The following is a 27,770-nucleotide window of genomic DNA, read 5'->3' as shown; positions in this document are numbered from 1 at the left end:
ATTTAACTGATTACTCTCTACTCACAAGCCTTCGGAGAAGAGGAAAGCCCTTTTAAAACTCTGCAGTGATGCACACAGGAAGTGCATGATTGTATTATTTTCTTATAGTTTAGTGGTGGTTCTAGAAAATGTTCAAAAGCTTTCTTCTTGTAAAAGACTGTCAATTCCGGGACTGTGCTGTTTATTAAATATAGATCTTAATAAATTTCTGGTGTAGAATCTTTAGCGTATAGAGGTTTGTAGATTCTGGAATTTTAAAAATATTTCTCTAAATTCTTTAGCTTTTCAGTTGAATATAAACATTAGTGGACAATAAGAGATGTAAATGTAGGGCCATGCACAGTGAATCCCAGCACTTTAGGAGGCCAACATGGGAGGATCAGTTGAGCCCAGGAGTTGGAGACCAGCCTGGACAACATAGTGTGAAACCATGAGACCCCATCTCTACAAAAGAGAGAGAGAGAAAGAGAGGTAAGTTTATGTTTAGGGCCCAAAAATAAAAACATTAAGAATGGTTTAGACAAGCAATCCTGAATCAATAGCTAGTAATATAAATTAAGCAAAAATGTCTAGCTTATATTTTTAAAAAAAATAAATATCACTTGTGGCATACACAAATCTACTAGAGAGTGATGAACAAGAATTCAAGGAAAAGAACATTCCCAGCAGATTTACAGGAAAGGCATCCTTACCAAGAAATGGTAGCTTGTGGTTAAGTTTCCCCAAGGGAAATTGTGGGAGCACTGTCGGTTGAGACCTGATGGAAAACTTGAAAATGTGTTCTGGGGAACAGCCTTAGCCTTGTGCTCTCAATAGTGAGCCTTTTGCATGTTCATTTCTCAGTGGATCCAGGCAGGAGCAACAGAAGCTCCCACAACTCACTCTTTCCTGATGTATCTATTTTTCTGTGCATGTGGCATAGGTAACTGCCTTAATGAGGTAAAATACACATGAGATAACTTCACTTGTTTTAAGTGCACAGTTTGATAAGTGGTAGCACATGTATACAACCATGTGACCACCACCATAATCAGGATAAGAACATATCCATTACCCAAAAAGTGTCCTTCTGCCCCTTTGCAGTCAGTCCTCTTCCCCTGACAATCACCAATCTTTCTGGCACTGTGGTTTTTGCCTGATTAAGGATTTTATATAAATGGAATCATACAGCATGTAATTGTTTGTGTCTAGCTTATTTCTCTTAGCATCACGTTTATGTTCATCTGCCTAACCTGTATTTCAATCTGTTTCCTTACTAAGAACTAATATTAAATTTCTGGATATAGAATCCCAAATATGAACCCTAACTAGAAAACTGGGCCCATCTACACTGGAACCGAAATTCTTTAACCATGTTAAATAAAGGAAAAGCAAAAATACCCATGATTAGAGCAGTCATTACTTTTGGAGTTTATTTCTATACCTTATTATTTGTTCAGGTTTTCATTCCCTTTGTTTTACCCCTCCTGAGGTGCTTTCTATAATAATATCTATTTTTTTAAATAAAAGGAAAAATTGTTTTGATCTTCAGCATTTTGTGATAATTTCATAGTGTCTATGATAATGTACTATGCCCTGAGTTGTCTTGAACCCAGACTAGAAATCTTTGGGTCAGAAAATGCTTACAGAAAAAAACTAAACATAACTTAAACCTATATGTGACTATAATTTTCTTTATTGATATGAACACACATATAGTACAAATAAATTATCTAAATGAATACCTATTTTTGCATCCTAGAAAAATGTAAACTGTGCATTGAAAATAATTATCATAAAAAGTAGGACAGGAGTTATTTCTGTAGTCAGACTTTAGCTGCATACATTTTTGTTAAGTATCCAAGAATGTTTTCCACAATGTGTCTCTGAATTACTGTTTATCGCATCCTACACCAGAAATTATTTAATTAGAAAAATAGATTGAAGAGGATATAAGAAGCTATTCTATAAGCAAAAAGAGACTAAGAAAGTAAGATAGCTTGTTGGCTGTCACATTTAGTGATATAATATTTAGAATATATAATCATGTCTTTTACAAACGTGTAAAATGTTCTGTAACACTTGAATGGCTGCAGCTGTCGGCTCATTTTTTCTGGATTAAGTTTGGTCAAGAAAGAAACTGCCTCATTTTCTAGTTGTCATTTGCCCAGGAAGTAAAAGCAAAATTGTAATGAGGGAATCACAGCAGGAGAGCCTCCTAACAAATGAGAGGCATATATTGACTGACAGCCAGCATGCCATTTCAGTGATAAATGTATTTTTATACACTGCTGTTCAAGGTCACTCACTGTTGTCCTTGAGTGTGCAGCCATCAAAAGTCATGCAGTTCACATTCTAGACAGTTCTAATAATCAGTGCAAAGATGCCTGACTTAAAAAAATCAGTCATTAATTTTATACATCATTTATGTAAATTACACATCTTGATATTTCACTGCAGTTTCATCTTGCTATTGTTGAAAATTGTTGAGAAATCAAAGAAGATGTAAATTTATGAGGCATTTGTGAGATGTATTGATATAGATTTTTTACAGTGTTCACAGAAGCCAAACTTAAACATGGATGAACTTCAGTAATTACCCCTTCTGTGTTTTGTGCTTCTTCAGTGTTTAAAATTCATAAAGAACTTTTATAAATCTAAGCATTCCAAAACAAAACTATTATCAGTTTAAGACTAACGCTATGTTTGAAATAGAATTTATACTAAAAAAATACAAAAAAGGACATTTTGCTTTTAGATCTGCCTCAATCCAAAGGAAATGTTGCTACTTTTTGAACATGGTAGTTAACCGTTTAGAAAGCACTCTCTAATTACTCAGAGAGAGTGATCTAGTTATTCACCATTTTGTTACTCAAAACTCAAACACACTTTCTAAATATAGAATGAACAAAACCATGTTGTTACTCAGGTTTTTGATCTCCATAAATAGCACAATGTTCAGGGATTAATCTAGTATTAAATAGCTATATTTTCAAAGTTAAATTATATGCAAAATGTAATGATTTGGATCCCACGATATCCCACGATATCTTTCAGTAAATATTTTTAAAAATATTATGATTGTTGGATTTAAGAATCCTTATGTTAAATATGTGTTCACAGTGCATATTCACAGAAAATCACGGGGCCCTTTATGGTCTGTCTTCAGACTAATTTGCCATCTACGCTTATCTGATTCCACTTCATTCCTTGCACTGTAAATGTTGATCAATCCACCCCATCACAAACCACTTACAAGTTCTGTGCGATCCGCACAGCTGCATCTCTAATGCATCTAGACTTATGTGCGTAGACTATAGGAGATAGTACACCCAATAAGAAAAGCTGAGCTCTTTTCAATACTAGAGAGTTTTAGGATTGCATTTACCATGTACTTCCATTTTGGTCGATATTTTTAGTTTTTATATTTTGGGTCCCAAGTGAGAAAGAAACAGGTTCCTAACTCTAATTATCCTTTACTTAAAAAGTGCTTATTTATGGTCCTTGTAGGAAAGTATTGCCTCTTTGGGGTACAGACAAGCTGATGGGAGGGTGAAAACCTTCAGGCACTGAGGACCAGGGAGGGAGGCTGCTGGTGAGAGAAATGGGGCCACCATCTCTGTAACCTGGCCTGGGTGTCTGGGGGAATCAACACAGGTACCTTCCTCCTTCTTAGCCAGTGAAGAAGGCCAGGACAACTCTGTTTTAAGAGGTTTGAACTCCTGAAGGTGGGTCAAATAAAAGAGTGTTTCTTCATCCTCACTGTGGCAGTGGGCCAGTGGACCCTGCCTCACCCCACACAGACGCAGGACTCCCCTGGGAAAGTGGGCTTCATGTGTCCCAGGCAGTGCTGTCATCCCAGCCGTCCTCACAGGGATGGCAGGGCAAGGGAGATTGCTGTGGACCAGGACAGCACCAGGATAGGAAGGGAGGTTGGGCCAATCCAGGGACCTTCCTGTGTATGTGGAAGCCACCTCCATGCCACATGGGGTTGGGAGTCTAGCGGTTCTGTGAGGTCCCCTGAAATTGAGAAGGGTCTGCAAGGTGGGCTGGCTGACTGTTGCCTGTCCAGAACGAGGGGACAGACACTTCCCCCAGGCAAGCCCCAGCACCACCACAAGCTCTTGCTTCCAAGCAGCCCTGCTGTAGCTGCCTGGGCTGGGGCTGCACCCAGCCTCCAAGCACCACCAGACATCACTCAAGGTCTTTGTTATTTGGTGTGGGGAAGTCACTTATAAGTGTTAGTGTATAATACACATAAGACTTTCTCAGCTGTAGGAAAGTCAAGCTACGGAAATTTGAAGATCCAGCAGTTCATAGCTTTCTTTTAACTGGTATTCTGTGAGGCAGCAGACTCTGGCACCAGACTGCCTGGATTCTAACCCAAAAAAGTTATTGCACCTCCCTGTGCCTCGGTCCCCTCATCTATGAGGTGGGGAATAACATAGTCTGCTTATCTCATTGGGTTGATATGTAAAGATTAAAAAGTTTATGTAAAAGTGTCTGGAACAGCACCTGGCATATCATACATGCTACGAAAGTTTGCCTTCTTAGTATGCTTTTTGGATTCTCTATAGCAACAATCCCTAACCTTTTTGGCAGCAGGGACCAGTTTCATGGAAGACAAGTTTTCCATGGACCTGAGTGGGGTGGATGGTTTTGTGATGAAACTGTTCCTCCTCAGATCATCAGGCATTAGTTAGATTCTCATAAGTGGGGCACAACCTAGATTCCTCGCATGCACAGTTCACAATAGGGTTTGCGCACCCATGAGAATCTAATACTGCCACTGACCTGACAGGAGGCAGAGGCTTGCTTACCTGTCACCCACCCTCCTGCTATATGGCCTGGTTCTTAACAGGCCATGGACCGGTACCAGTCCATGGTCCAGGGGTTGAGGACCGCTGTTCTGTGGTATAGCATAGTAATGCATGTTTACCCTTCCATGTACAATCTTAAAATTTATTTCAAGGATGACAACAGCTGTTTTATAGTTGACCTTTGCTAAATCCACTTTTTGTTTTAAATTAAAGTATTAAGTTATATGATGCAATTTTATCAAGACCCAATGGCGAGACAGAAACTAACCTCTTTAAGCACCCAGGTGATATGATATAAGTGTTGAGAATTAGTAAATTGGAGAAGAAAGAAATAGAAGAGAGTTAATGAGCAATAAATGAATGGGAGTACATGTTTAATGAAAATAAACAGGGTGCAAAATGAGTACTAATGTATTTTGGAAAGTGGTAGAAGAGGCTTTAGAGCAGGAGGTGGCTGATCATCTGGGTTTTTGTCAGTGGATGCCTCTCAAGATGTTTCTGCAGCCCCAAGACTCTGTCCATTGGCTTAGGTGTGCACATCTCACTCTCCTAAAGATAACGGGGAGCACTTCAGATGTCAGCCATCTGCATGGCAACAACTGTATGAGTTTTTCCTTTTCAAGGAGTTCTAGTAAATTATCTTTTAATGGTGATCATCAGCCACAATTGCCGTTTTCTGATAAAATAAGCATATGCTGACCAGGCTGCGTAGTGTTATGAGAAACTGTAATGACATCTGATCTCCTAATTCCAGTACTCAGTCTGGTTTGAAATCTTGGCCGGGCACAGTGGTTCACGCCTATAATCCCAGCCCTTTGAGAGGCCAAGGCAGGTGGATCACTTGGGGTCAGGAGTTCGAGACCAGCCTGGCCAACATGGGGAAACCCTGTCTCCACTAAAAATACAAAAATTAGCTGGGCATCATGGCATGCACCTGTAATCCCAGCTACTTGGGAGGCTGAGGCAGGAGAATCACTTGAACCTTGGAGGCGGAGGTTGCAGTGAGCCAAGATCGTGCCATTGCACTCTGCATTCCAGCCTAGGTGACGGAGTAAGACTCCATCTCAAAAAAAAAAAAAAAAAGAAAAGAAAAGGAATAAAAGAAATTCCACATCTTGAGGCCAGGTGCTCACACCTGTAATCCCAGCACTTTGGGAGGCTGAGGTGGGTGGATCACCTGAGGTCAGGAGTTCGAGACCAGCCTGACCAACATGGAGAAACCCCGTCTCTACTAAAAATACAAAAAATTCGCCAGGAGGTTGGTGGGTGCCTATAATCCCAGCTACTCGGGAGGCTGAGGCAGGAGAATCACTTGAACCTGGGAGGTGGAGGTTGCAGTGAGCCGAGATCGTGCCATTGCACTCCAGCCTGGGCAACAAGAGTGAAACTCTGTCTCAAAAAAAAAAAAAAAGAAAAGAAATTCCACATCATGAGATGTAGTTGAATAAGGTGACCTCAAAGATACCATCCAACTCTAAGATGTCTTGATTGGAAAGCTTGGAGAGAGTTTAAGGAAAAGCCACTGAAATTATTAAAAAGTTGAGAAATAAGACCTGATAGGAAAGGTTATAGTCACTGGGATTTTTTTTTTTTTTAATCCTGAAAACAAAAATTAAGTAAAAGAGGGGGCAGGTTGCTGCAACAGTCCTCAAGCTTTTAAAAGGCTGTCACACTAAGATTGGTCACCAGCTGTTCTCCATCTCTACTGAGGCCAGGACCAGAGGAATCAAGCTTCAACTGCAGTGTTTTGGATTTAGATTTGATATAAGGAAAAATTTCCTGACAGCACACGTTGTTAAACACTGAAAAGGGTCCTCAGGGGAGATGTGGGAATCTTTCTCTGGAGATATTTGAAAACAGAATAGATTTTCATCTGTCTGACCTGCTTCACCGTAGCCCTGTCCACACACACAGCAGAATGGGTGACCTTTCAGTGTTCTTGGCAACACCATGTGGTCTTAAGAGCCTATGCACAAACAGACTTGAGAAGGCTGAGTTCATCGTGATAATTAAATTGGACTTGAGCCTTCTAATCGGCCATAGATGAGATTATCTATTTTTTAATGGTGTTATTATCTGCCTAAATTATTTGTTGAATCTATAATTTGTTTCCTTGAGCAGATGAACCTTAAATATCTAATAAAATTTTCACAAATTGATTGCTTGGGAGAAAAGAAGGGGGATTTTTTTTTTTCCTGGAACATAATTAATTCTTAACTTTTGAACTCTTTTGAAATGGCTCTTTTTTGATGAGCCTTTCCCTTGCCTAACAGAGCTGTCAGTCAGAGCGATGTCTTTGTCTTCTCTCTGCCTTGAGCAGTTACCTCCCTGCCAGCCAGCCATGAAATCTATGGGCTCCTGTATTGGGATGTCAGAAAGGCATGCAAATCAGAGCCTGGTTCCCCCTCCTTAGCTGCCCTTTTCTGACTTCAGCTGCTGTTAATATGAGAGAGATACCAAACGTACGATGAGTGCTACAAGCACCCGCTGCACCTCACTTGGCGTTGCTGGGTATCATTAAGTGGGAGCAGCACTGGGAAGATGTAGGTATTTGCAGGTCTTTGGTATTGCCTCTCCTTTTGAGAGTTCTTCCTCATTTCTGAGGCACTGGCTGCCTTGAATTTCTGGCCTGTCTCACGTATTCCCTGCCTCCATACACACACAGACACTTCATTCAGGCTCACCCTAGAGTCAGGGCATCTGCCATGCTTGTACCTCATGAAAACAAGCTTGTCCTGTTTGCCCTCTGCCAGAGCACATTCTAGGGAAAATGCCTCAGGTGAAGTCATAATTGTGTTTTTCGAGATTTCAGAGGCCACATGCAGCCAACTGGGGAGGATGTATTTCGGCTCAGCAGATCTTTCAAGCGCCCCTCAAATTGCAACTGCTTGACTTAATCTAAAGTCAGCCACGTTGCTTCCTGAGAAGCCCACAGCCACACCAGCTGCTTCCCTCTCAGCCCCTCAAGACCTTGGGGGCCATCAAGGTTGAGTCCACGCTCCTGCATTTTTCCAGTTTATGTTACTAAATGTTATACAAAATACATGGGTCAGTACTTTATGAATCTTTTCCTTGTGCTGGTATTTATGATAGGGAAATCTTACCTACTTTTGGAAATCTTGTTTTCATAATTTATGTTAAAATTAAGAAAATTTAGATAGGATTTTGTGTTCCCCCTTAAAGAAAAAAATGATGAGACCTACAAATAAACATAAGATGTTCTCTTTAATTTTATTCAGCCTCAAAGTGGGTTGGTTTCAAGTCCCAAACTTGTCATTTGGAAGCTGACCATGTAAGAGCAGTTTTAAAGAGAATATTCTAGAAAGTCATGGCTTTTGTTGACACTGACCAAGTCATTTTAGAAATTCTCATTTCTGTTTCCTTCTCTGTACAACTGGGTTAATTATATTTCTTTGCAGAGTACATTGAAAATGTATGTTAAAAACTGTTGGGTACATTAAGTATTGTTCATTATTCTGCTTCCCAGTTCCTTTTCTTTAATGAGAAAAAGGGGTGGGGGTGTTTAACAGTTCAACAGTCTGTCTCCTGCTAGGAATAATTGCTTGATTTTTTTTAATTGTTCGTAGCACTTCCTGAATTTGATTAATTTCTCTATATTCCATTTCTGTCTTTTCAAGACAGCAATTTCTTTGACTAAAAATTTAACAAGGCATGATATGATACTCATTCACATATAAAAAGTCTACCAAACCTCTTTTTATGTTGAAACTTGTTTGTTTTTTGGAAAATGTTCTTCAGGGTCTAGCATTTGAGACCCAAACCATCCAATCCGCCCCATCACAAAGCACTTACAAGTTCTGTGCGATCCACACAGCTGCATCTCTAATGCCAGTGTAGAGGTTAAAGTCAGTTCAGGTGGTGCCTGCACAGATCTTAGAAGTTCGGAGAGTCTGAACAAAAGACAATGGCAACATTTCCATTACAGTGAGGGCTGAAGCACCTCTCAGGCTGAGATTGTAATGAACTCACCAGATGTACCAAGCCATTTAAAACAGCGAACTTCCCTGCACTGCTTGAGCAGTACTTGCTCTTACGAGACAGCAGGTCTGTCTGTCAGCTGCAGTCAGCACTCTGTGGTTTTTCTTTAGGTTGCTTTAAAAAGCCAGCCCTATGGGGCACCTAGCAGCATCATGCTGTGTGTGTGTGTGCATGTGTGTGTGATGTTCTTATCCAAGTCATGCTGTGTGTGTGTGTGTGATGTTCTGATCCAAGATGTAGTCCCCCTTTGTCCAAAGAAGACTTTCAAGAAAGTTAAACTCAGTATATGACAGAACTTCAACAACAACAAATGAAAACGGAACAGTGATGAGTAAAATGAGTAGGAGGAAGTATTTATTACTTGATATATATAGAATGAGCATAAATTTAGTTCTAAGTTTCCTGGCAGTAAAGCAAGCCAGTGTTAGGTTATGTAATTATTGTTACATGATAAATGAAAGCAACAAATTTATCTGGAAAGACAAACATTTTCCCAGCAGAAAATTCCAGGCTGAACTTATTTCCCAAAATCTTCGAGAGACACTTAAATAACAATGGTCAGTGTCTTCAGCTGAAAAGAAGTACCCTTCACGTGGATGTTTTAAATACTCGCCAGAGGAAGACAAAAAATGGCATATTTAGAGAAGACTGTTCTGAAGGAGCAAATATGGTCCTAGTGAGTCTGTTTTACTACTTTTACGAAAAGCTAACTTGCTAGCCTCAAAGAAAGGGGTGTGAATGTGTCCACTGGGTTGTAACATCCTTTGGACCTGGTGGTTTATAGCCTGCTTACTGTTATGTTCTCTGACTTACTGAAGCAACCTTCTGGTTGCTGATTAAGGAAGGATGCTAATCTGAAGGAGGAAGCCTTGGCATTCTGTTTTGAAATTGAGGGGCCCAATCTCCAGAAGGAGGCTCAGTCCACCTCTACACAGAGTTGGGCTTTGGGGGCTTTCAAGAAGGACCAGTTTTTCTTAGAAGAACTTTTAATCTACTCACAGTTTTAGATGGATATTAGGATCGCAGAGCATGGAAGAAACTTTGAACTTTGAATCAAATATTTGTAATAGAAAGGTTGCATTAAATGCCGGGAGGGACCAGGTGGGAAATAAGTGAGCTGGGCAGCCTGGTACACAGGTCTTCTTTTGTGTCAGTGCTGGACTGGTGAAGTGAAGAGTACATGCTCAGGCTGAAGTGCTCACCACCACTCAGCCCTGGCTGATGCTGCCACATGTGAACAGAGGCCCAGTATTGCCCCATCCTCCAGTTTTTCAGGAGAGGCTGGAAATCTTGATTTTACATAAGATCTGATCAGTTAGAAAGACGGGCTGAAAAAATTTGTTTTTTGCACTTTTGCAGGCCAAAGCAAACACTTCTATTATCTAATTTCAGGTTAAGGGTTTTGAGTTTGTAGCCTCTAAGTCAAGGCCTTATTGTCCTACTGTCTTTACCATAAAGTGGCCTCAGATTGGCCCAATAGAATTTCAGACTTTTAGCAGAACTGCATCTTGATTTTAAAAAACAGTTAAAAATGCTTTCCCAATGAGCTGATTGACCTAGTAAGTGGGAACGGACCACTTTTTCCGATTTAATTGGTTAAAGGCTTTTTTCCTGCCTGAGTGATTCTCATTCCAGAATAGTTGATGTTAAGCTGGTTTCTTGTGATAATTATGCAGCAAGTGTACTCCATTTCTTAAATTAGTACATTTATGGGCCAGCATCATGAGTAATCACATCTATTTAATCAAATGCCACAGTCTGAAGTCTGTGTTTGTAGGCAACCTGGTATGCTACATGATGCTGAATCTGAGATATGTGATTAAGGCATAGTTTTGGAGAAGGGTTCATTGAATGGTGTACTCAAGTGATTGAGTTACATAACTGTTTATATGTGTCTGGTCATCTCCAAGCAGGAGTAACAAAAATATTAAAAGTATTGAATTGTTATGTGCCATGCATTGTGCAGAACGCTCTGTATTACCTCATTTAACCTTTACAAAGCTCTTTGAGTTAGATATTATCATTATCATCACCATCGTTCCTACTTTACAAACATGGGTACTCTGAGATGTTAAGTTCCTTAAATAACGTGGCCTTAGGTTCCACAGTTAGTACGTAGTGGAGTTCACATGCAAACCCAGGAAGTCTGGCTCACATCAGTGCTCTCTACCTCCCCAGAGCCCAGTTCTATACCAACATAACTTTTTTTTTAAGTATTAGAAAACAAGTGTTATTTGGGACACCACAGTCCCTTGAAAGTCTAATGACAAGAAAAGACAGAATGCAAAGGCAGCAAGGAATGTGCTTGTGTCCCTACCCCTGTTTTCCCTCTTCTTCTTCATCTTAGGCATTCAGATATGTAGTATGAAAAAAATCTTCTGAAATGTACAGTACCTATGGGCCGAAACACATAACAAGCCTGATGCTCCCACTGAGACTCAGGGCTCACAATTCTTTATCAAAAATGACAACTGGAAGCAAATCTGTCCTGAATTTTCTTAGTTTAAGGGCACACATTTCCTATTCCTTTCTAGACAAAGGGAAGAGACCAACCTACAGCTTGTAAGCCAGATTGAATATTGGTTATTGTGGCAGAGGTATGGTTTTTAATAGTTCAGTACAGGAAGGTTAATACAATATTATGCTAATTTGCTTAGTATCCAGTGTCTTCTGTAATTATTAATATCATCAGACTTGAGTATTGTTTTTATTAGGAGGGACCTTCTATCAAAGACCTAGTCTAAAATACAGCTTCCTTTTTATTATTTATGGTTAAATCAATGATAGCTATTTGGCAGAGGTTCAAAACTATCCCTGCTAACTTGTTTTTAATGGTATTTGATTTATGTGTGTGCCCAAACCTCCCACATGTGTGTGGATGTATATTTACTAATTGCAGCTATATGCATTTAAATACAGTGTTATTGGTAGAAAATGAAACATAAAGCATGAGCAGTGTATAATTATTAAGGAGATGAAATTATAGTCTTTAACTCCTTCCAGAACAGGGATTTTTATAACACAGCTTTGATTGTTTTTTATTTCAGATGAGCAAAGTTTGTGGATACTTTTGGTGATCAGTTTCTTACCTTTCTAACTAATTGTAAAATTCTTCCCTGTGGTGGACATAAATGAATTAGCACATTGGTTTGCCTGTTAATATATTATTTTTCTTTGGGCTCACGCTGCCCTCCCAACTAGGAGGCAGGTGGACACCTCAGAACAAGATTGAAGCTCTTGGAGAGTTCCCGCAATGAGAGAACATCGGTTGCTTTGCTTATTTTTCTAAGCTGATTTTATAAACAAAGAAGATAACAGCATCTGATACTTGTGACATAACTTGTTCAACATTGAATGCATTTGTGTGTGTACTTGTAATTGTCCTGTGGAATGCTTATCATTCATGATATCTGAATTTTATTTTAGACAATCCATGGACACAAGGGACCAATCACTGCAGTGGCTTTTGCTCCTGATGGAAGATATCTTGCCACCTACTCAAACACTGACAGCCACATTTCTTTTTGGCAGGTAAGAGTAGATGCTCCAGGGTCTTAAAGCATATACTGCGTGATATGCCTTTGGTAGTAAGCCTTCCTGTTGAGCCTACCTGCCGGCCCTCCTTCCTGTCCTCCCTCCCTCCTTGCAGCAAACATCCAGTCTGTATTGATTGCTGATGATGTGCCAGGCACTAGCATGCAGGGTGCTGAGAATACAATTAGCAATCTGGAAAGAGGGGCATCTGCTCTCATGGAGCTTGCAGTCTGAAGTAGACATACATAAATAAGCAAGCAATTATGGTCCCAGGGGAGCCTGAGAATAAGGTTGTGGGAAGGCTTTTCAGAGGAAGTGACACCTAAGCTGAGGTTTGAGTGATGTGGAGAAAGGGCTGGGTGTTCAGGGTGGGTCAGGAGGTGTGGGTGGTTAAGAAGGGGGCACAGGTGCACAAGTAGCCGTGAGCAAGGGCTGGCATGTTTGAGGGCCTGGCCTGAGAGGAATCGGGCAGGAGAAGCCTCGCTGGCTTCAGCTATTCATTTACACGAGGCCTTCACACAAGGTGCCTGGGTCTGTGACTCTAACAGGGCGTAGGGCATAGGATAATAAGGTGTTTTCCTAGTGTTCACCTCATGTCCCTTTTATAATTATCTCATTTTTCTTTGCATTCTGAATTTCCCACATAATACTCATAATTCTTAAACCGTTCAAAACATTTCTTAAGATCTCACATAGTCTTTGGTAAGCAGTTCATGAGAATGCATATGTTTAATTCTGAATAAAATGAACATTAATTTTGAGCAACTAATTTTGGCAACAGAATATGTTTTATCCTCACTGCTTAATTGCTATCCCATCTTCTTTTTAATTACCTTACTCTTTTAGTCCTGAAAATTACCAAGAAATTAAACATTACCAACACCCCCAAAAAAGTTGATCTAAAATTTTGTTGTTACCTTTATTTTCTTAGAATGCCAGTATGTTTTATGAGATTCAGTTTATTGCTTTGAAAGCTAAAACAAAACAAAATAAAAGTTTAAACAAGGCTTCAGCACAACTGGGTGATAGTTGAAAAAAATCAATAGATAATAAAATGTAAAATGGATACAATAAATCACTTAATTAACAACATGATATTAAAGCATGACAACTTCAAAATCTGTCACAGACTTCTTCTACTTTTACCTAATTTAGTTTTTCAGTTTCTCATTAGCCTTTCTTCCAGAATATATCTCCAGCATCTTAATTCGCTCATATTAAACTCCCTTTATCAGAGATCTCACCCAGCCCTCATTTTCCCAGTGAGTAACCACAGCACTGGTGTTTTCCACTCCTGAAATTCCACAGTGATTCCGTTGGGTGTCCAGAAACTGGGCTTTTGCAGCAGTGGTTCTTTAAGGATTTTACCTACTGATTTTTTTGGGGTCCCTCCGCAGCTCATGTCTAACTCAATGGCCTCTATTATGTCAGCTGTACCTTCATACAAATTTTCTTTTATTTCCTGTTCTCTTGGGATCTTGGAGGAATATTTATATAAAGCTCCACTCATTCCACATTTATTGGATGTCTGAGTGGTAGGTACTGGCCTGTGCAGTAGAGACACAGATCAGTAAGTCATGGGTCCGTGCTTGCCAGAAACCTGTGTTCTGTCCAGGGTTTCTTCTTTGGAATAAACAAACAAAACATCTCTTTTTTCCAACTTTCTTTCTGCTAAGAAAACATAATTTCTTATATAAGAAATACCTCACGTATTAGCCAGATTTGAAACTTTTCCCGGTATTTTCAGGAGTATTTTAAATGGAATTTTCTAAATGGTAAATTATCTTTTCCCCCTTAGATCTTCAAGGTTTTATTTGGATATGCTCATCCCTTCCTTGAATATTTTTCTATTTATATCAAAATTACTGCCCAGGTCACTGATGGGATTATGGGTAACATCCTTTTCACTTAGAGATCAAGCTCGTTTATTGAATGGCTTCCTTTTCAGTTTCACCTAGAAATCAAGCTCGTTTATTAGATGGCTTCCTTTTCAGGTAACATCTTTTCGTCTTCCAGTTCCTCTCTAAAGCCTCCTGCTGTTGACTCTGGGCTTTGCCAAGCACACTCACATCTGTGTGCCTGGACACATGGCTTTGCACACAGTGGGGCTGCAGCACCTGTCCTTAATCCACAAGCTCACCTACTCCAAGGGCTGCTTCCTGTTATCTGCATGTGCCAGAGCCAAAGCAGCCCAGGCAACACCCGGGTCATTCTTGCCTCTAAAACCAATGTTGGAATTTAACGTACAGCCCGTTTCTTGATGTTTGTGTTATACCAAACTCAGTCTTGAAATTTTAATGGAAGACGCAAAAACAAGTCCTTTCAGCTTTCTCAGGAAAATGCAATGAAATCTCTTCCAGAAGTGTAGTTGTCTTATTTGAATTAAAAAGAGTCCAAAAAACTGTATTAGATCTACTGCTGCTCTCCCCAAATGGGCTTTGCTGATTTATTTAGATACATGTTGTTTCGTTGTAATGATGTATCAGAATACTTTTATATTATTCCAGTAAGTGTACTGTAATATATTTTGAAAAGTTAATGAAGTCTTATTAATACAGAACCTTACTAAAGCTATCAGCTATTAAAATCTTTGCTGAGAAATGAGTGTTAATGAGAAATATTGGTTGGATAATTACTCAAGTGAGACTTAGTAAGGTCTGTGTGCAGCATTACTTACATTGGGAATAGCATTAAAACATTTCCTGTTGTGATGAATTATAGCTGTGTTTCTGTGTGTTCAGAAAATAATCTTCACAGAACCAGTTTTGTGAAGCATTTATTTTTGAAGGGATGAAAAAAGCCAAAGTTACATTTGAGTGAATTTACATTCTCATCTGTCAAATGATGTAATTTGGCAGTCATTCAAGCCCTTTGATTTTGTAACCCCATTTTCTACAATTTGAATATTTCACTTCTCTGTATCCATTGGTATTTGAGCAAGAGGAGGAGTTTGGTAATGAAATACAGTCACAATTCTCTCACCCAAATCTTACCACCACTGTCCAGCAAATATCCTCTTTCAGAAATGCTGATAATAAATTAAGTAGATACTGGTTTCGTTTATTTTTATTTACTCCATTGTATAGTAGAATACTATTCAGCCATTTAAAAGGAATCATGTAAATCTATAGTCATTGACAAGAGAAGACTGCCATCAGCATTTTGTTGAACAAAAAGGCAAATTATGAAACTACATTTTAATATAAGCTTGTTTATATAAAATTTATTAACTCTGCTTCTCTTCATCTTTATGTATATGTGGAGGTCTGGAAGGTTGTTTACCAAAATTTTAACAATGACTGTCTTTGGGAAAAGATATTTCAGGGTTTTTTTGCTTTCCTTTTTGTACTTTTCTTTATTATTCGAATTTTCCACAATGAGTATTTACTATCTTTTGCAATCAGGAAAAAGTGAATGTTACCAAATCTCATAACTCCACATAGTTTTCATTCATTCAGGGCTCCAGATGTCCTTACTTGAGCATCGTTTGTAGCCAGTCGCTGTTCAAGAAAACATTAATATTGAATAACAAAATTGTTAGTTGTTTCAGAGAGAGTCATTTGTCTGAGTTTGTTGGAAAAATTAATACTGTTACTATAATACTTCACATTCATGCCAAATTTGAAGAGGTCATAGGGAAAGGATGATCTTGAGCAATGAATTTTAGTGAACATGGGGGTCTCTATTGTCCCACATGTTATGTCCCTTATAGAATTTCACATATCCCTGTTCTCAGCCAGGAAGGCTATTTGACCCGACCAAAGGCATTTATCAAAGTAGGGATGGCTCAGGTTATAAGAGGAACCCAGTTGTAATGGCCTTTTCTAAAATCTTTACATCTAGAGTATTCCCATGAGATATTCTCTCCCTTTTCATGTTTAGCTCTCAACCCATTTTTTGTTCGTGGCTAAATTTGAAGAGAGGAATTAAAAATAAGGAAGCATCTGAGCATTATATGCCCCTTGCATTTTGAGTTACCAGCAGAAGTCAAGCTTGGTACATATAGTCATAGAAAATCTATAAAGAATGAAAAATACCTTGTAGTTATTTATCAACTGAGAAATTAGATTTTTTCTAAAACACACTACGCCTGTTGATGCCAGTTAATGTTAACCAGCAATCTTCTGGGTCATTTGGATCTATCAAATCAAGCTCATCATCATTATTTATATTAACTATTTGGGAACATCCAAGAAAGCAATAAGGCATTGATTTTTATCTTTTGTGAAGTTTTTGGGAAAAGGAGAGAAGGAAGCAAAGAAACAGGCTTCTGAAAGGGTGACAGTAAGGAACTGCCTGGCTGGAAACAGGAACCAAACTTTAACGGAAAGAGTTAACAATAACCATACATTTGGTTTTAAAATGTGACCTCGTACACTAGTGATTTTTTTTCACCTCTGTGTTGTGTTCAGCGCTATTATTAATGCAGGAAAATCAGTAACATTAGTCATCTTAAAAGGGTTATTACTCAAGATGATTTAAATTGTGAAAATGTCAGTGGAGCCTGCACGCACTCTGCTAGAGATGCCATGATTTACGCCCTCTGACACCATCCTGCTGCTGAGAAGGGCTAGAAAAAGGAATGGCTTGTGTTTTGCACTGATCCACATGCAGGGGATGATGTCAGTGATAACACATCTTAAATGTCCTAGGATTTGCCAGAGTTTCATGGATCAACCATTTGTAGATGTTGGATCATAATCTGCATGCTTCATGCAAATCTCTAGGATCTTACACATTGAGATGGAGGTTATACTGGAGAGAAGCATTGGAAATGAAAATTAGTACAAAGAAAAAGTGTTATTTCCGAGGCTGCTTTCCAGATTTTCAGTATTCTTTCCGTGTGATATTATAATAGCACACACGATGCTATTGAAAATATTTTAAGTAATATTTAGAATCTAAATAAATCTTCAGACTCAGTTGCTTAGGAAACAGTTCACTTAGACACCTACCATTCAATATTTAGTACTTCAACCTGAATGCATAGTTGTTCATGAATCATAATTTTCATGTTATTTTTCATTTATGTGGGTAGATTAAGAAAACCTAAAATTTAAATCCAGAAAAACTGCCAAAAAGCAGAAATCATCAATTGATAAAAAGGCATTGTCAATAAAATATTAACAGCAGCCTCTCCTTAGTATGATAGCAAAACAGTGAGGAACAGACATTGTGTTGAGATGAAATTGATTCTGGTTCTGCACTTTATAAGAAGCAAGAGCTTTCCAGAAAGCGAGTTTTTAAAAAGCAAGTGAAGAGTGAAGGTATTAGTAGGTGGGAAATGGGGGTGGAAGGGAGTCTTGAGCTTTATTTGATCCAGTAAATTGTCACTCTATCTACTGCTTAACTTTGCTTCCTTTTCTTGAACTAATTACAAATCCCAAAACTTGTCTTTGCTGACTCATCCTTCAGGGAGTGCAGTTAGCATTGTAAAGAACATGAAAGTCTTCAGTTTTAAATATCCACAATTTCCAAATACCTGTGTTGTCTAAATGAACCATTAAGAGCTATAATTTAGCTCTCTTCCTAAAGATCCATGGACTCTCCTGTTGTCAGGTTCTACCCCCATAAAATTCCTCTAGATTTCTGCATTTACTGTAACAGCATCAGAACAATTCCAAGCACACTGAAAGGAACTTTTGAGGTTAAGAACAAGCTCAGGTGAAGGAGAATAACCATGATGGAGGAGAAAGTGGCCAGAAGAGATCGACCCAGTCTCTGTGATAGGGAAAGGGAGAGGACTGTTCAAGTGACACATGTGCTCTCCTGTCCCTCCAGATGAACACATCACTGCTGGGAAGCATCGGCATGCTGAACTCCGCACCTCAGCTGCGCTGCATTAAAACCTACCAGGTGCCCCCTGTGCAGCCTGCGTCCCCCGGCTCCCACAATGCCCTCAAGCTGGCCCGGCTCATCTGGACTTCCAACCGCAACGTCATCCTCATGGCCCATGACGGGAAGGAGCACCGCTTCATGGTCTAGCGCTGCTGCCTGCCGCCGTGACTGCGTTTTAGTTCTGTAAATTATCCAAGCCGATGTTGCTCTGTCCTTCCTCACACCAGATTATTCCCAGGGGCCTGCCCACCCCAGTGCCGTCTAGGGGCGCGGCCAGGTCTTGTCACTTGTGCATGCTTCTCGGGGGGCAGAACCCGCTCGTGCCATCTATCAATTCGGAGGCACGCACACATGCTCTGCAGGATGTGGCCATCTTGTCACCAGGTAGTTTTTCCCTGCCAGAGATGGGCAGGGAAAGCCAGCGGTTCCTGGGAACGCTCTTGTTGCTTGGTGCAACAGAAGCACAAAAATCAATAAACACTGTGATTGCACTCCCAGCCCAGATCAGCATTTTTAGCCATCTCAACCCCACCTCTGAAGTGCTGCTTCAATCTGGCCGTTCTGGCACTGGGTGTTGAGGTCATGTGGCAGTCCTCATGATTGAAATTATTGCCCTTTGAATTTCCTAAAATATTGTTTACCAAAAAGATTCTGTGTTTACATGTTCTTTTCTTCTGGTGATTGCTAGGAAATTACTCAATCCAATTTCCTAGGGTTTAGCTACCGCCTTCTTTATCAACAGCTAACCAATTTGAGATTCATGATTAATTATGTACACAAAAATATTTTCCTTGTAGAAAATGTTTTCCAGACAGCCTTCTGAAGTGCTCATCTCTTGCTTAAATGATAATATATTTAGTAGTTTAAAATAAAAATAATCACTCCCTATGATCTAGTTAATGTAATTATCCAGTCACTGTAACTAATCTCTTGAAGGGACTTTTGTGATAAAGAGCCAAGTTCAGAAGCATAGCGTGTACCGAAAATGAAGACTCTCCTATCTACTGCTACAGATCCTGTTGAAGAAAGAGCTTACCCCTTTCCCCTGGAAACCTTGCAATCCTGTAGTTCCCATATGTGTGGCATATGTCAGTTATGAAATTATTATAATTCAGCCTTCAAACTACTACTGATCAACTAAAGGAAAGCTAATAAGGTATTTCTTTTAAACAAGTATTCTGGAAAATAATAACTATGGCACAAATGTTCAGGAGTGTATATAAAAATGTGTGGCTCTCAATTTATTTCAGCAGACATTGCAGTGAGGGTGTTCATTATGCTTCTAAGTAAGCTTTAACTAGATCACTTTCTTCTTATGTCAGATTGTGCTGGTTCTAGCTCATAATAATGAAAAAATAGAATAATATTTTGTATGAATTGTTTCTAACCTTGATCTGTATATACTTGTGAGGGGTTGTTTGGTTGCCTAATTGTTAATTGGTTGGTTAGTTGGGCAAAATCATTTATTACATGCAAAAATAGAAAATTATTTGTTAAATTCAGAGAAAATATGTGAAGTTTACAAAGGAACCAAAATGATAATGGGAGAATTTAGTCTTAAAAGTTTAGATTGTCAGAGTTTATCTAATATATAAAAAAGTAGGATCAAGGTCTAGGAACAAACATTGGTTATTTCACTGAAACAGATTTTTAAAGAACATATTAAGAAATTAAGACCATTAGATCATCTCTTTCATATTGATATGATGTTATTTCCATTGACGGCAAATCTATACTGTTCCTTGGTTTTAGAGTTGGGTATTCTTTCAAAAGTGAATTTAGGCACATGCATGTACATTGTATTTATAAAGATTATATATGTAGTTTCCAAGGAAGAAACAAAGACCTATACAGTGTAGACTTTATTTGTTTGGTGAACGTGCTGTTGTGTTTGGCATAGCTAGAGAAATGTAAGGTAAACTAAAAGGCTCACTTTGTTTTCCAGTGGGTCCAGAGTCTTCTCTATACCCAACATATGTTTACTTTATGAACTTAAATGGAAATTAATTTATTGTAGACTACATCTCTATTTGGAATGATGAGGCAAATGTATACCTTAGCATTTTCTTTAACAAAAATATTCTGTGTATCAGGAAAGAGGTGTGAGGGCGGTAGGCAGCCTGCCGCAAACACACGGATGGCTCCCACCGCCACGAAGGTTGAGAACAAAGCCAGGGGGCCCAGAGGAGCAACAGCCCTGGGTCATAAGCGTGGGTCGGCCTTTCACGTGTTCTGTCTGCGCAGGCAACCAAGGCCAGTAGAAAGCTGTGGCTGCAAAACCCTGGGGTGGATGATGTTTGATGATTAGACGGTCATCTCTAACTGCTAAACTAATATCTGCATTCTTGTTAACATAAATCTCTCCTTGGCTATTTTAATAGCCACAGTCCCAAACTTCATCCCAGCTTAGACTTCTCAGCACTGAGGTCAACTCTGCATTGTCATCCCAGCGTACACCTTTAATGTTTTATTGATTTCATTGGCACTGTATTTGGACCTGTCCTTGTATATGTAGAGACATATGTGGCTTCATTGGTAATTTACAAGCAAAAGATGACATGATGTGACACCTGTATGAAAATGTAATGATTGAACTCCCTGCGTACAGCGAGTGAATTAAAATGTCTGCCTCTCCAGACATTTCTTAATGATTCCACTTAATAGACTCTATGTGTGCTGAATGTTCCTGTGTACATATGTGTGTTAAATAAAACAATTGTATTGAAAACTGTTTTTCTCACAATATTACCTTTTCCAGTGTTCACTCATCTTAAACATCCTCAGTTGAAATCCGTATGCTCCCCTAGCCCTGCTGCCTCTAATCATTCATTTCCCTGGAGAGCTGGCTTGGGAAAAGGCAACTTATTCCTAGAGGACAGTAGAGCAGAAGTACAGAAACTCTGCCTCCAGAAACTCACTGGCACCCTCTGTGGTTTGGGCAAGGGCGTTGCATGCCTGTTGCTTTATCTCTACTCTACATGCTCCCAAATAGACTGTTAATGGCACCAAATCATATCTTGTCAGATTGGATGGCATGGGTTGGCTGCCTCTCGGGAGCTAGGCTGAGATCATTAAGTTCATTGCATTTCACACTCAGTTTGGAGTCGAATTTGAATCCCTGAGGTAAAGGGTATAATTGGTTTTCAGAAAAATCAAGAATAATAAAATAGGTCCTTACTGCTCATAGAGGGTTATGTGTAAGTAGTGAATGTACTTTTCTCTTAATTATTTCAGTTAAGAACACAAAAGCTTGAATTGAGTCAATCATCATGTAACAGTATAATTTGCTATAAGAATTCTGTGAACATTCCAGGAGTGGTCTGAGGCATCTTTGGCCCTATTAAATGCCCACTGTGGGCCCCAGGAAATGTTGTAACATCTCGTGACTTAAATGTATTCTTATAGGGAAAATAGGGGCAGTAACAGTTCTATATGATCAGTGATCACATAAACTGATCAAATGTGGACAGGGTGTGACATTAATAGGAAGGTAAAGCCAAGCAGTGCTGGGTGAACTTTCACCTTTCACCCCTTCGGCTGACTGACAGAGCTGAGTGTTGAAGAAAATCAATACTTTGGAGCCAGGAGGGAAATATTTCTACCCTCTAACTAGAGAATGTATTTTGACAAGGCCAAGATAATCCAAGCTGCGCAGGAGAAAGAGAAAAGAAGACTCATTTTTAAAGCCTGACACTTCAAGGTGTTTTTGTGCAATGGTTTAGAGATCGTCAGTACATACAAATACCAAAGGTCAAAAAGAAAAGCCAGAAGAATTTCAAAAATTAGATGTTCAGTTCTTTTTGCTGTTAAAAAAAAAAAAGACTACAAAGAGTTTTGTGCTTGTAATTGTCCTCTTAATGAACCAAGCTCACAACTGTGTGAACATTGAGGTGATCATCCTTCTTTAGTCAAAACTTATATTTTTGAAGCAGCAGAATAATGAATATTGAATGCTCAAAAAGCATTCAGACTTCCTGCTTCTGTACACCTTTTGGCTACAAATTGTTTTGTTTTTTTTGAGTGGTTACATTGTTTTGTGCTAACATCTCAGAATTTGGTTTTGCAATTCATGTTGATTCTGCCATAATGGCATTGTAAATCCTGGATCCTCCTTCACATTCAGTTCAATCCTTTGCATGAGAAAAGAGTTCTTGTACCTAGAACTTAATTTTTTTCTAGTTTCCCAAGTCCCTTTAAACAAATTACTTATGAAGATATTCTAATTAATGTCTCTGAGTGAGAGGTTTATGCACCTCTAGAAAGAGGGTAAACAATTCATTCTTACCAGCAAGATTAGAGCCATTCATTCTGTAGACAAATACCTCCATCAAGTGGATATAGATTCTTTGCTTTCCTACTGATAAGAAAACTAAGAAGCCATTGGTGCCTATACCTTCCAGACAAGCTCGGAAGGACAAAGGAATCTTAAGTATCTAAAGTACATCATCAGGCCTGCTGTAAACGTGCTAATTAAAGAGTATTAAAAATACAGTGAAAATGTAGCTTCTATTTATATACCTGCTTACTCATTAATAAATCCCATTCTATTCTGAGGCGATAGATCAGGCTGGAAATTTTTATTTTGTTTCAAAAAGAGAACGCAGCCAGCCAAACCTCCTCAATATTCTGAGATTTCCCAGAGAAGGCCAGGAGTCTAGCACTGCTTGAATTGTAGGGGTATGAAGTAAATATGTGCTGCATTTGTGAAATCCATTTTATTGCACCTGTCAAATGCTGAGAAGAGTGGCACATAGGAAGCACTCAATAGATGTAAGCTAATATTTTTAGGAGACAGGAGTCCTAATTGAGCATGGATAAACAAAATGACCTGTGTTCTTTGGAAAACTTGGATTTTTGTTTTATGTTTTCATCTCTATGTGGACTCCACAAGTAGATCTGAACATCCTATCCAAAGGAGGGCTTCTGTGGTTTTGTTTGTATTCCCCAGCTGCTTTGCCATATTGCTATGTGTTACCACCCCGCTTCTCACCAAAATTTGTACACATTAAGAAATGCCAGGGCCGGGCGCGGGGGCTCACGCTTGTAATCCCAGCACTTTGGGAGGCCGAGGCGGGCGGATCACGAGGTCAGGAGATCAAGACCACGGTGAAACCCCGTCTCTACTAAAAATACAAAAAATTAGCCGGGCGTGGTGGCGGGCGCCTGTAGTCCCAGCTACTCAGAGAGGCTGAGGCAGGAGAATGGCGTGAACCCAGGAGGCGGAGCTTGCAGTGAGCCGAGATCGTGCCACTGCACTCCAGCCTGGGCGACAGAGCCAGACTCCGTCTCAAAAAAAAAAAAAAAAAGAAATGCCAAAATACATGCCAATGGAGGAAACTGGTTGGTTGTGGCTGAAGTTATCACTGATTCCTCAAAAAGAAGATCACTGCATTAAATGTAGGACTCATGTTAGCATCAAGGATGACTTTGAGTTTCTTAATGCATTTCTTCCAAATATGCATCTATCGAGATTGAATAAGACTCTGGACAAAAGTAGAGTGGATTTCATGGAATCACCAAAGCAAAGGAAACTGAATATGTAGGGTCTGTTGCCAATATCTTCTTGTTCTGACTTAGCATCAAAATGACATAGTGCTTTAGTCTTCCCAAATTTGAAATGTATTCTCTAAAACAGTGGCCTTCAACGCCTGGTATCAGTCTGTGGCCTGTGAGGAACCAGGCTGCACAGCAGGAGGTGAGTGGTGGCGAGCCAGCAAAGTTGCATCTGTATTTCCAGAGGTCTCCATCACTTGCATTATTGCCTGAGCTCAGCCTCCTGTCATATCAGCTGCGGCATTAGATTCTCATAAAAGCGTGAATCCTATTGTGAACTGAGCATGTGAGGGATCTAGTTTGCACTATCCTTATGAGAATCTAATACCTGATGATTTGTCAGTGTATCCCATCACCCCCAGACAGGACCGTTTAGTTGCAGGAAAACAAGCTCAGGGCTCTCACTGATTCTACATTATGGTGAGTGTATAATTATTTTATACACATAACAATGTAATAATAGAAATAACGTGCACAATAAATATAATGCATTTGAATCATCCCCAAACCATCCCCAACCACCAGGCTTTTTTGCATGAAACTGGTCCCTCGTGCAACAACTGTTGAGAAATGATGCTCTAAAACTTGACCCACCCAGCGGTACTTCAAGTTTTAGTGAAAATGTGTGAATAAAGATATGGCAATGAAACATTATTTGTATTCAATCAGCAAGCTTTTATTGAACCTTAGAATATGCCAAGCATATGTTCTTTATTTTATTTTCCTCTTGCTGATGAGCTCACAATCTCACCAAGAACCATAACACTATGGAATATGTGCTGAGACCCGGGGCAGGTAAAGAGCAATGAGAACACAGGAAGTGATCAATTCTGATGAGGTGGTATTGTTAGGTTTCCCAGAGAGGAAGCATTTGGGCTAGGCCTTAAAAAATAAATAGGAATTAATTAGGAGGATACTGGGGATGTTATAATGTAGGAATTTTTGGAAGTCAAAGTTTTGTGTGATCAGAATGGGTATAAACTACTTCAGACCTACAACCTGAAGGGCATTGGTAGATGCTGCCAACAATCCAGAAAGTTCTTCACTTTGCAGCCATTATTGCAATAACAGAAAACCAGACTCCTGTGTCAAAGGACACTCAAAATCCATAAGTCAAAAACCCTAATAAAAGATTTTTCCGGCTTTAGTGTTTTCCATGTTTCATTTTCTTTATTTTAAAAAAAAGTTTTTGTTTTAAAAATGAGTTGTGTGTCCTCCTACTCCTGGATTCTACTGTGTGACTGGCACAGTGAGTTGAATGCCTGACACAGTGCACTGCCCAGGTCCCCCCACCCCCACCCAAATCCCACTGCAGAACCGAAGCATGCTGACAGCTGTGTGCTGAGTCCTTCCGTAAAGATTGCTTCCCAGCCAAAGAGAACTGTCTCACCCAAGGTCATGCTTCCTTTCCTGGGGAGCAAACACATCCCATAATGGGTCAGGAAAGAGGTTTAAAGACCCAGCCCCAGCCGAGGTGTGGTGGCTTACACCTGTAATCCCAGCACTTTACGAGGCCGAGGCAGGGAGGATCACTTGAGGTCAGGAGTTCAAAACCAGCCTGGCCAATGTGGTGAAACCCCATCTGTACAAAAAATACAAAAATTAGCTGGGCGTGTTGGTGGGCACCTGTAATCCCAGCTACTCTGGAGGCTGAGGCAGGAGAATCACTTGAACCCAGGAGGTGGAGGTTGCAACAAGCCGAGATCGTGCCACTGCACTCCAGCCCAGGCAACAGAGTGAGACTCTGGGTGACAGAGACTCAGCAAGTCGTAAGGAAGGTGCTAAGGATGGTGAGTCTCCGCTTCAATAAATAAATAAATAAATAAATATAAAAGACCCAGCCCCAAGCTCCATTTCGAAACCACTTGGAAAGGCCATCCCAGCTCCAGAACTCCTTTGAGCATTGACTGAAGGCTTCACTGAACCGCATCCCAGCTCAACCTCTCTCTCTGCCCAGACCTGGGCATTTCCCTACAGATGCTGATCGCGAGAACACTGCTCCATAAACTTCCTATCTGCAGACCTCTCTCACACACAGTCTGCATCCCAGGGAACCCACCATGAGTGGCCCAAGAAAACAGATTCTAAAGTGGAGTTTGGGAGCTGAGCCACCCATTGAACCATGGCAAGAAGGACCCATCACTGGTGGTGGGCCCTCATGGAAAGCCTCTGGCACGCTTGGCTGCACAATTGTTAAAACTTTCCTTGGTGATGCTTGTATGGCATGCTGATGGAGGGCGATGTGCTGGAGGGTGCCACGTGGCAGGAATTGAAAAGTAAGAGAAAGGAAAAATTATAAAGACAATGGACTTGGATGACTATTGTGGAGTGCTCTGGAAAAAGACAATGAAAAGCTGAAGGTGATTAATCACCTAGTAGAGGCTAAATGTGAAAGCCAGAGAGACTCCTTAGCAACATCCAAGGAGAGCTTCATCTCCTACAGCCAAACATGAGCAGGCTGAGCCCATGGAGAAGCACAGCTCCAGAAGCTGAACTCGCCTCTGAAAATCTGCTGCCCTGGGGTCAGAGCCCTGACAGAGGTGAACGGGGTACTCTGGGTTGATGCACTTGAACAGTCTTGAACCCCCGATTCCAGTGAACCCTCCTCGGGCCTGCCTACATGGCCTGCTCCTTCCTGTTCAAAGCCGGCGCTCCTCCTCCTTTGCTTGAAGATAATGCAGAGGCTTCTCCCGTGCAAAACTACACGTGCCCCCCACTGGAGTGACTTGGGTTAAGTCATGGTACAACCTGGCTGCCAAAGTGCTGGACCTGCTAGGACAGGGAAAGAACCATCTCCCATAGGAGCTGTAGGTCCTCACCAACATGTACCCAACGTAGCCACTGAAATGGGACTGGATTTAGCAGGTGCTAGGTAAAGGGGAAACAGACTATAAAGTGGGTCAAGGGAGAGTTTATCGATAGGAGATTGAACAACCTGCAAGGACCCAGGGAAGGTGCTGCCCTGATGTTATAAGCTGCTCAGCTTGGAGAAAATGGTGGCTGACACTAAGAAGAAATGTCAGAACTGACGTGACGGAGGGTGGAGGCAAGAATAGGAAAGCTCAGAGTGAGGAGACTGCTGGAGCAGGTATGCTAGGTACCCCCAAATCCACTGGATGCCTCTGCTCTGCGAGAGAGGCTGGGGACATTCATTCCAGCAATGAATGGAAGGAAGGTGCTAGAAGGGCACCCACATCCCTGCAGGCCAGGACTGAGGGTAGAAGATGTCATGACAGAACTGGGCCCCAGGTATCAAGGGGGATGATAAGGTCCTGAAATAATACAGACCTGGTGGGTGCAATCATCATAATTAGTAGCAAGTTTGGAGTGGTGGCCAGAGAGACCAGATCTGCAGAGATCTTTGGATCTAATAAAACCTGTCATCGCTAAGTGCAAGATGGGAGGGCAGCCAACAAGGGTATTGTTGTCTATACAAGCAAAAGAAATAAAAAATGGATCACAGGAGGCTGAAAGCAGCCATTCCAGTAAGAAGTCAAAATCCCTTGCCTGGTTTGTAGACCCAAATGGCATGGTTAGCAGGAGCTCAGACCTCTCATGGATGAGGCTCTGGGTTTGCCCCGTAGTAAGCAATGGAAAGTAGCAGAGATTCTTGCCAAGGGGGAGGAGAGTTTAGAATGAGTAGTAGAGAAGGGAAGCAATAGATACCAGTGGTGGCTTTAGGAGCAGCTGCAACAGCAGGGGTTGTAGTTTGTTCCACTAATATTTCTGTTATGTTTCCCCCAGAATCCTGGAATGGCTGTTCCCAGGCTTTTTTCAAAGCAAGTGGATCTGTGTGGGGCAAAGGGTGAAGGCAGGGGACACTGTGGTATGCGCTCACTCCCCCAGGTACTGGGTGGGTTGTTGGCAGCTGATGTTTCCCAACTGAGACCTGCTACAGGAATTGCTTGAGGCTGAAGAGAGCCACTCTCCTCAAGGCCACATCCTCCTCCCTAATGAGAGCTACACCCAATAACCCATCATGGGGATAAAAGGACTCAACCCTCTTTGCTTCAGTTTGGAACATCTCTGAAGGGCCATTCCAGCTTC

General features: G+C 40.5%; 1 protein-coding gene across 4 annotated transcripts in view; it reads left to right on the top strand.

Moving 5' to 3' along the window:
- The window catches only part of WDR7 (WD repeat domain 7), a 376,679-nt gene extending 355,781 nt beyond the window's left edge, over window positions 1-20,898 (top strand). For all 4 annotated transcript variants that reach the window (XM_032152211.2, XM_032152210.2, XM_058438305.1 and 1 more), the window contains 2 exons: window positions 12,225-12,329; window positions 18,114-20,898. In XM_032152211.2, coding sequence (XP_032008102.1) covers window positions 12,225-12,329; window positions 18,114-18,317 — 309 coding nt within the window. In that variant the 3' untranslated portion in view covers window positions 18,318-20,898. The remainder of the gene's footprint in view (window positions 1-12,224; window positions 12,330-18,113) is intronic.
- The last annotated feature ends 6,872 nt before the right edge of the window (window positions 20,899-27,770 follow it).

The sequence above is a fragment of the Hylobates moloch genome, unplaced genomic scaffold (genome assembly GCF_009828535.3).
Source record: "Hylobates moloch isolate HMO894 unplaced genomic scaffold, HMol_V3 SCAFFOLD_5, whole genome shotgun sequence".
Taxonomy (NCBI): Eukaryota; Metazoa; Chordata; class Mammalia; order Primates; family Hylobatidae; genus Hylobates; species Hylobates moloch.
Note: the sequence above shows the minus strand (reverse complement) of the source record. Positions and strands in the feature narration are given on the sequence as shown.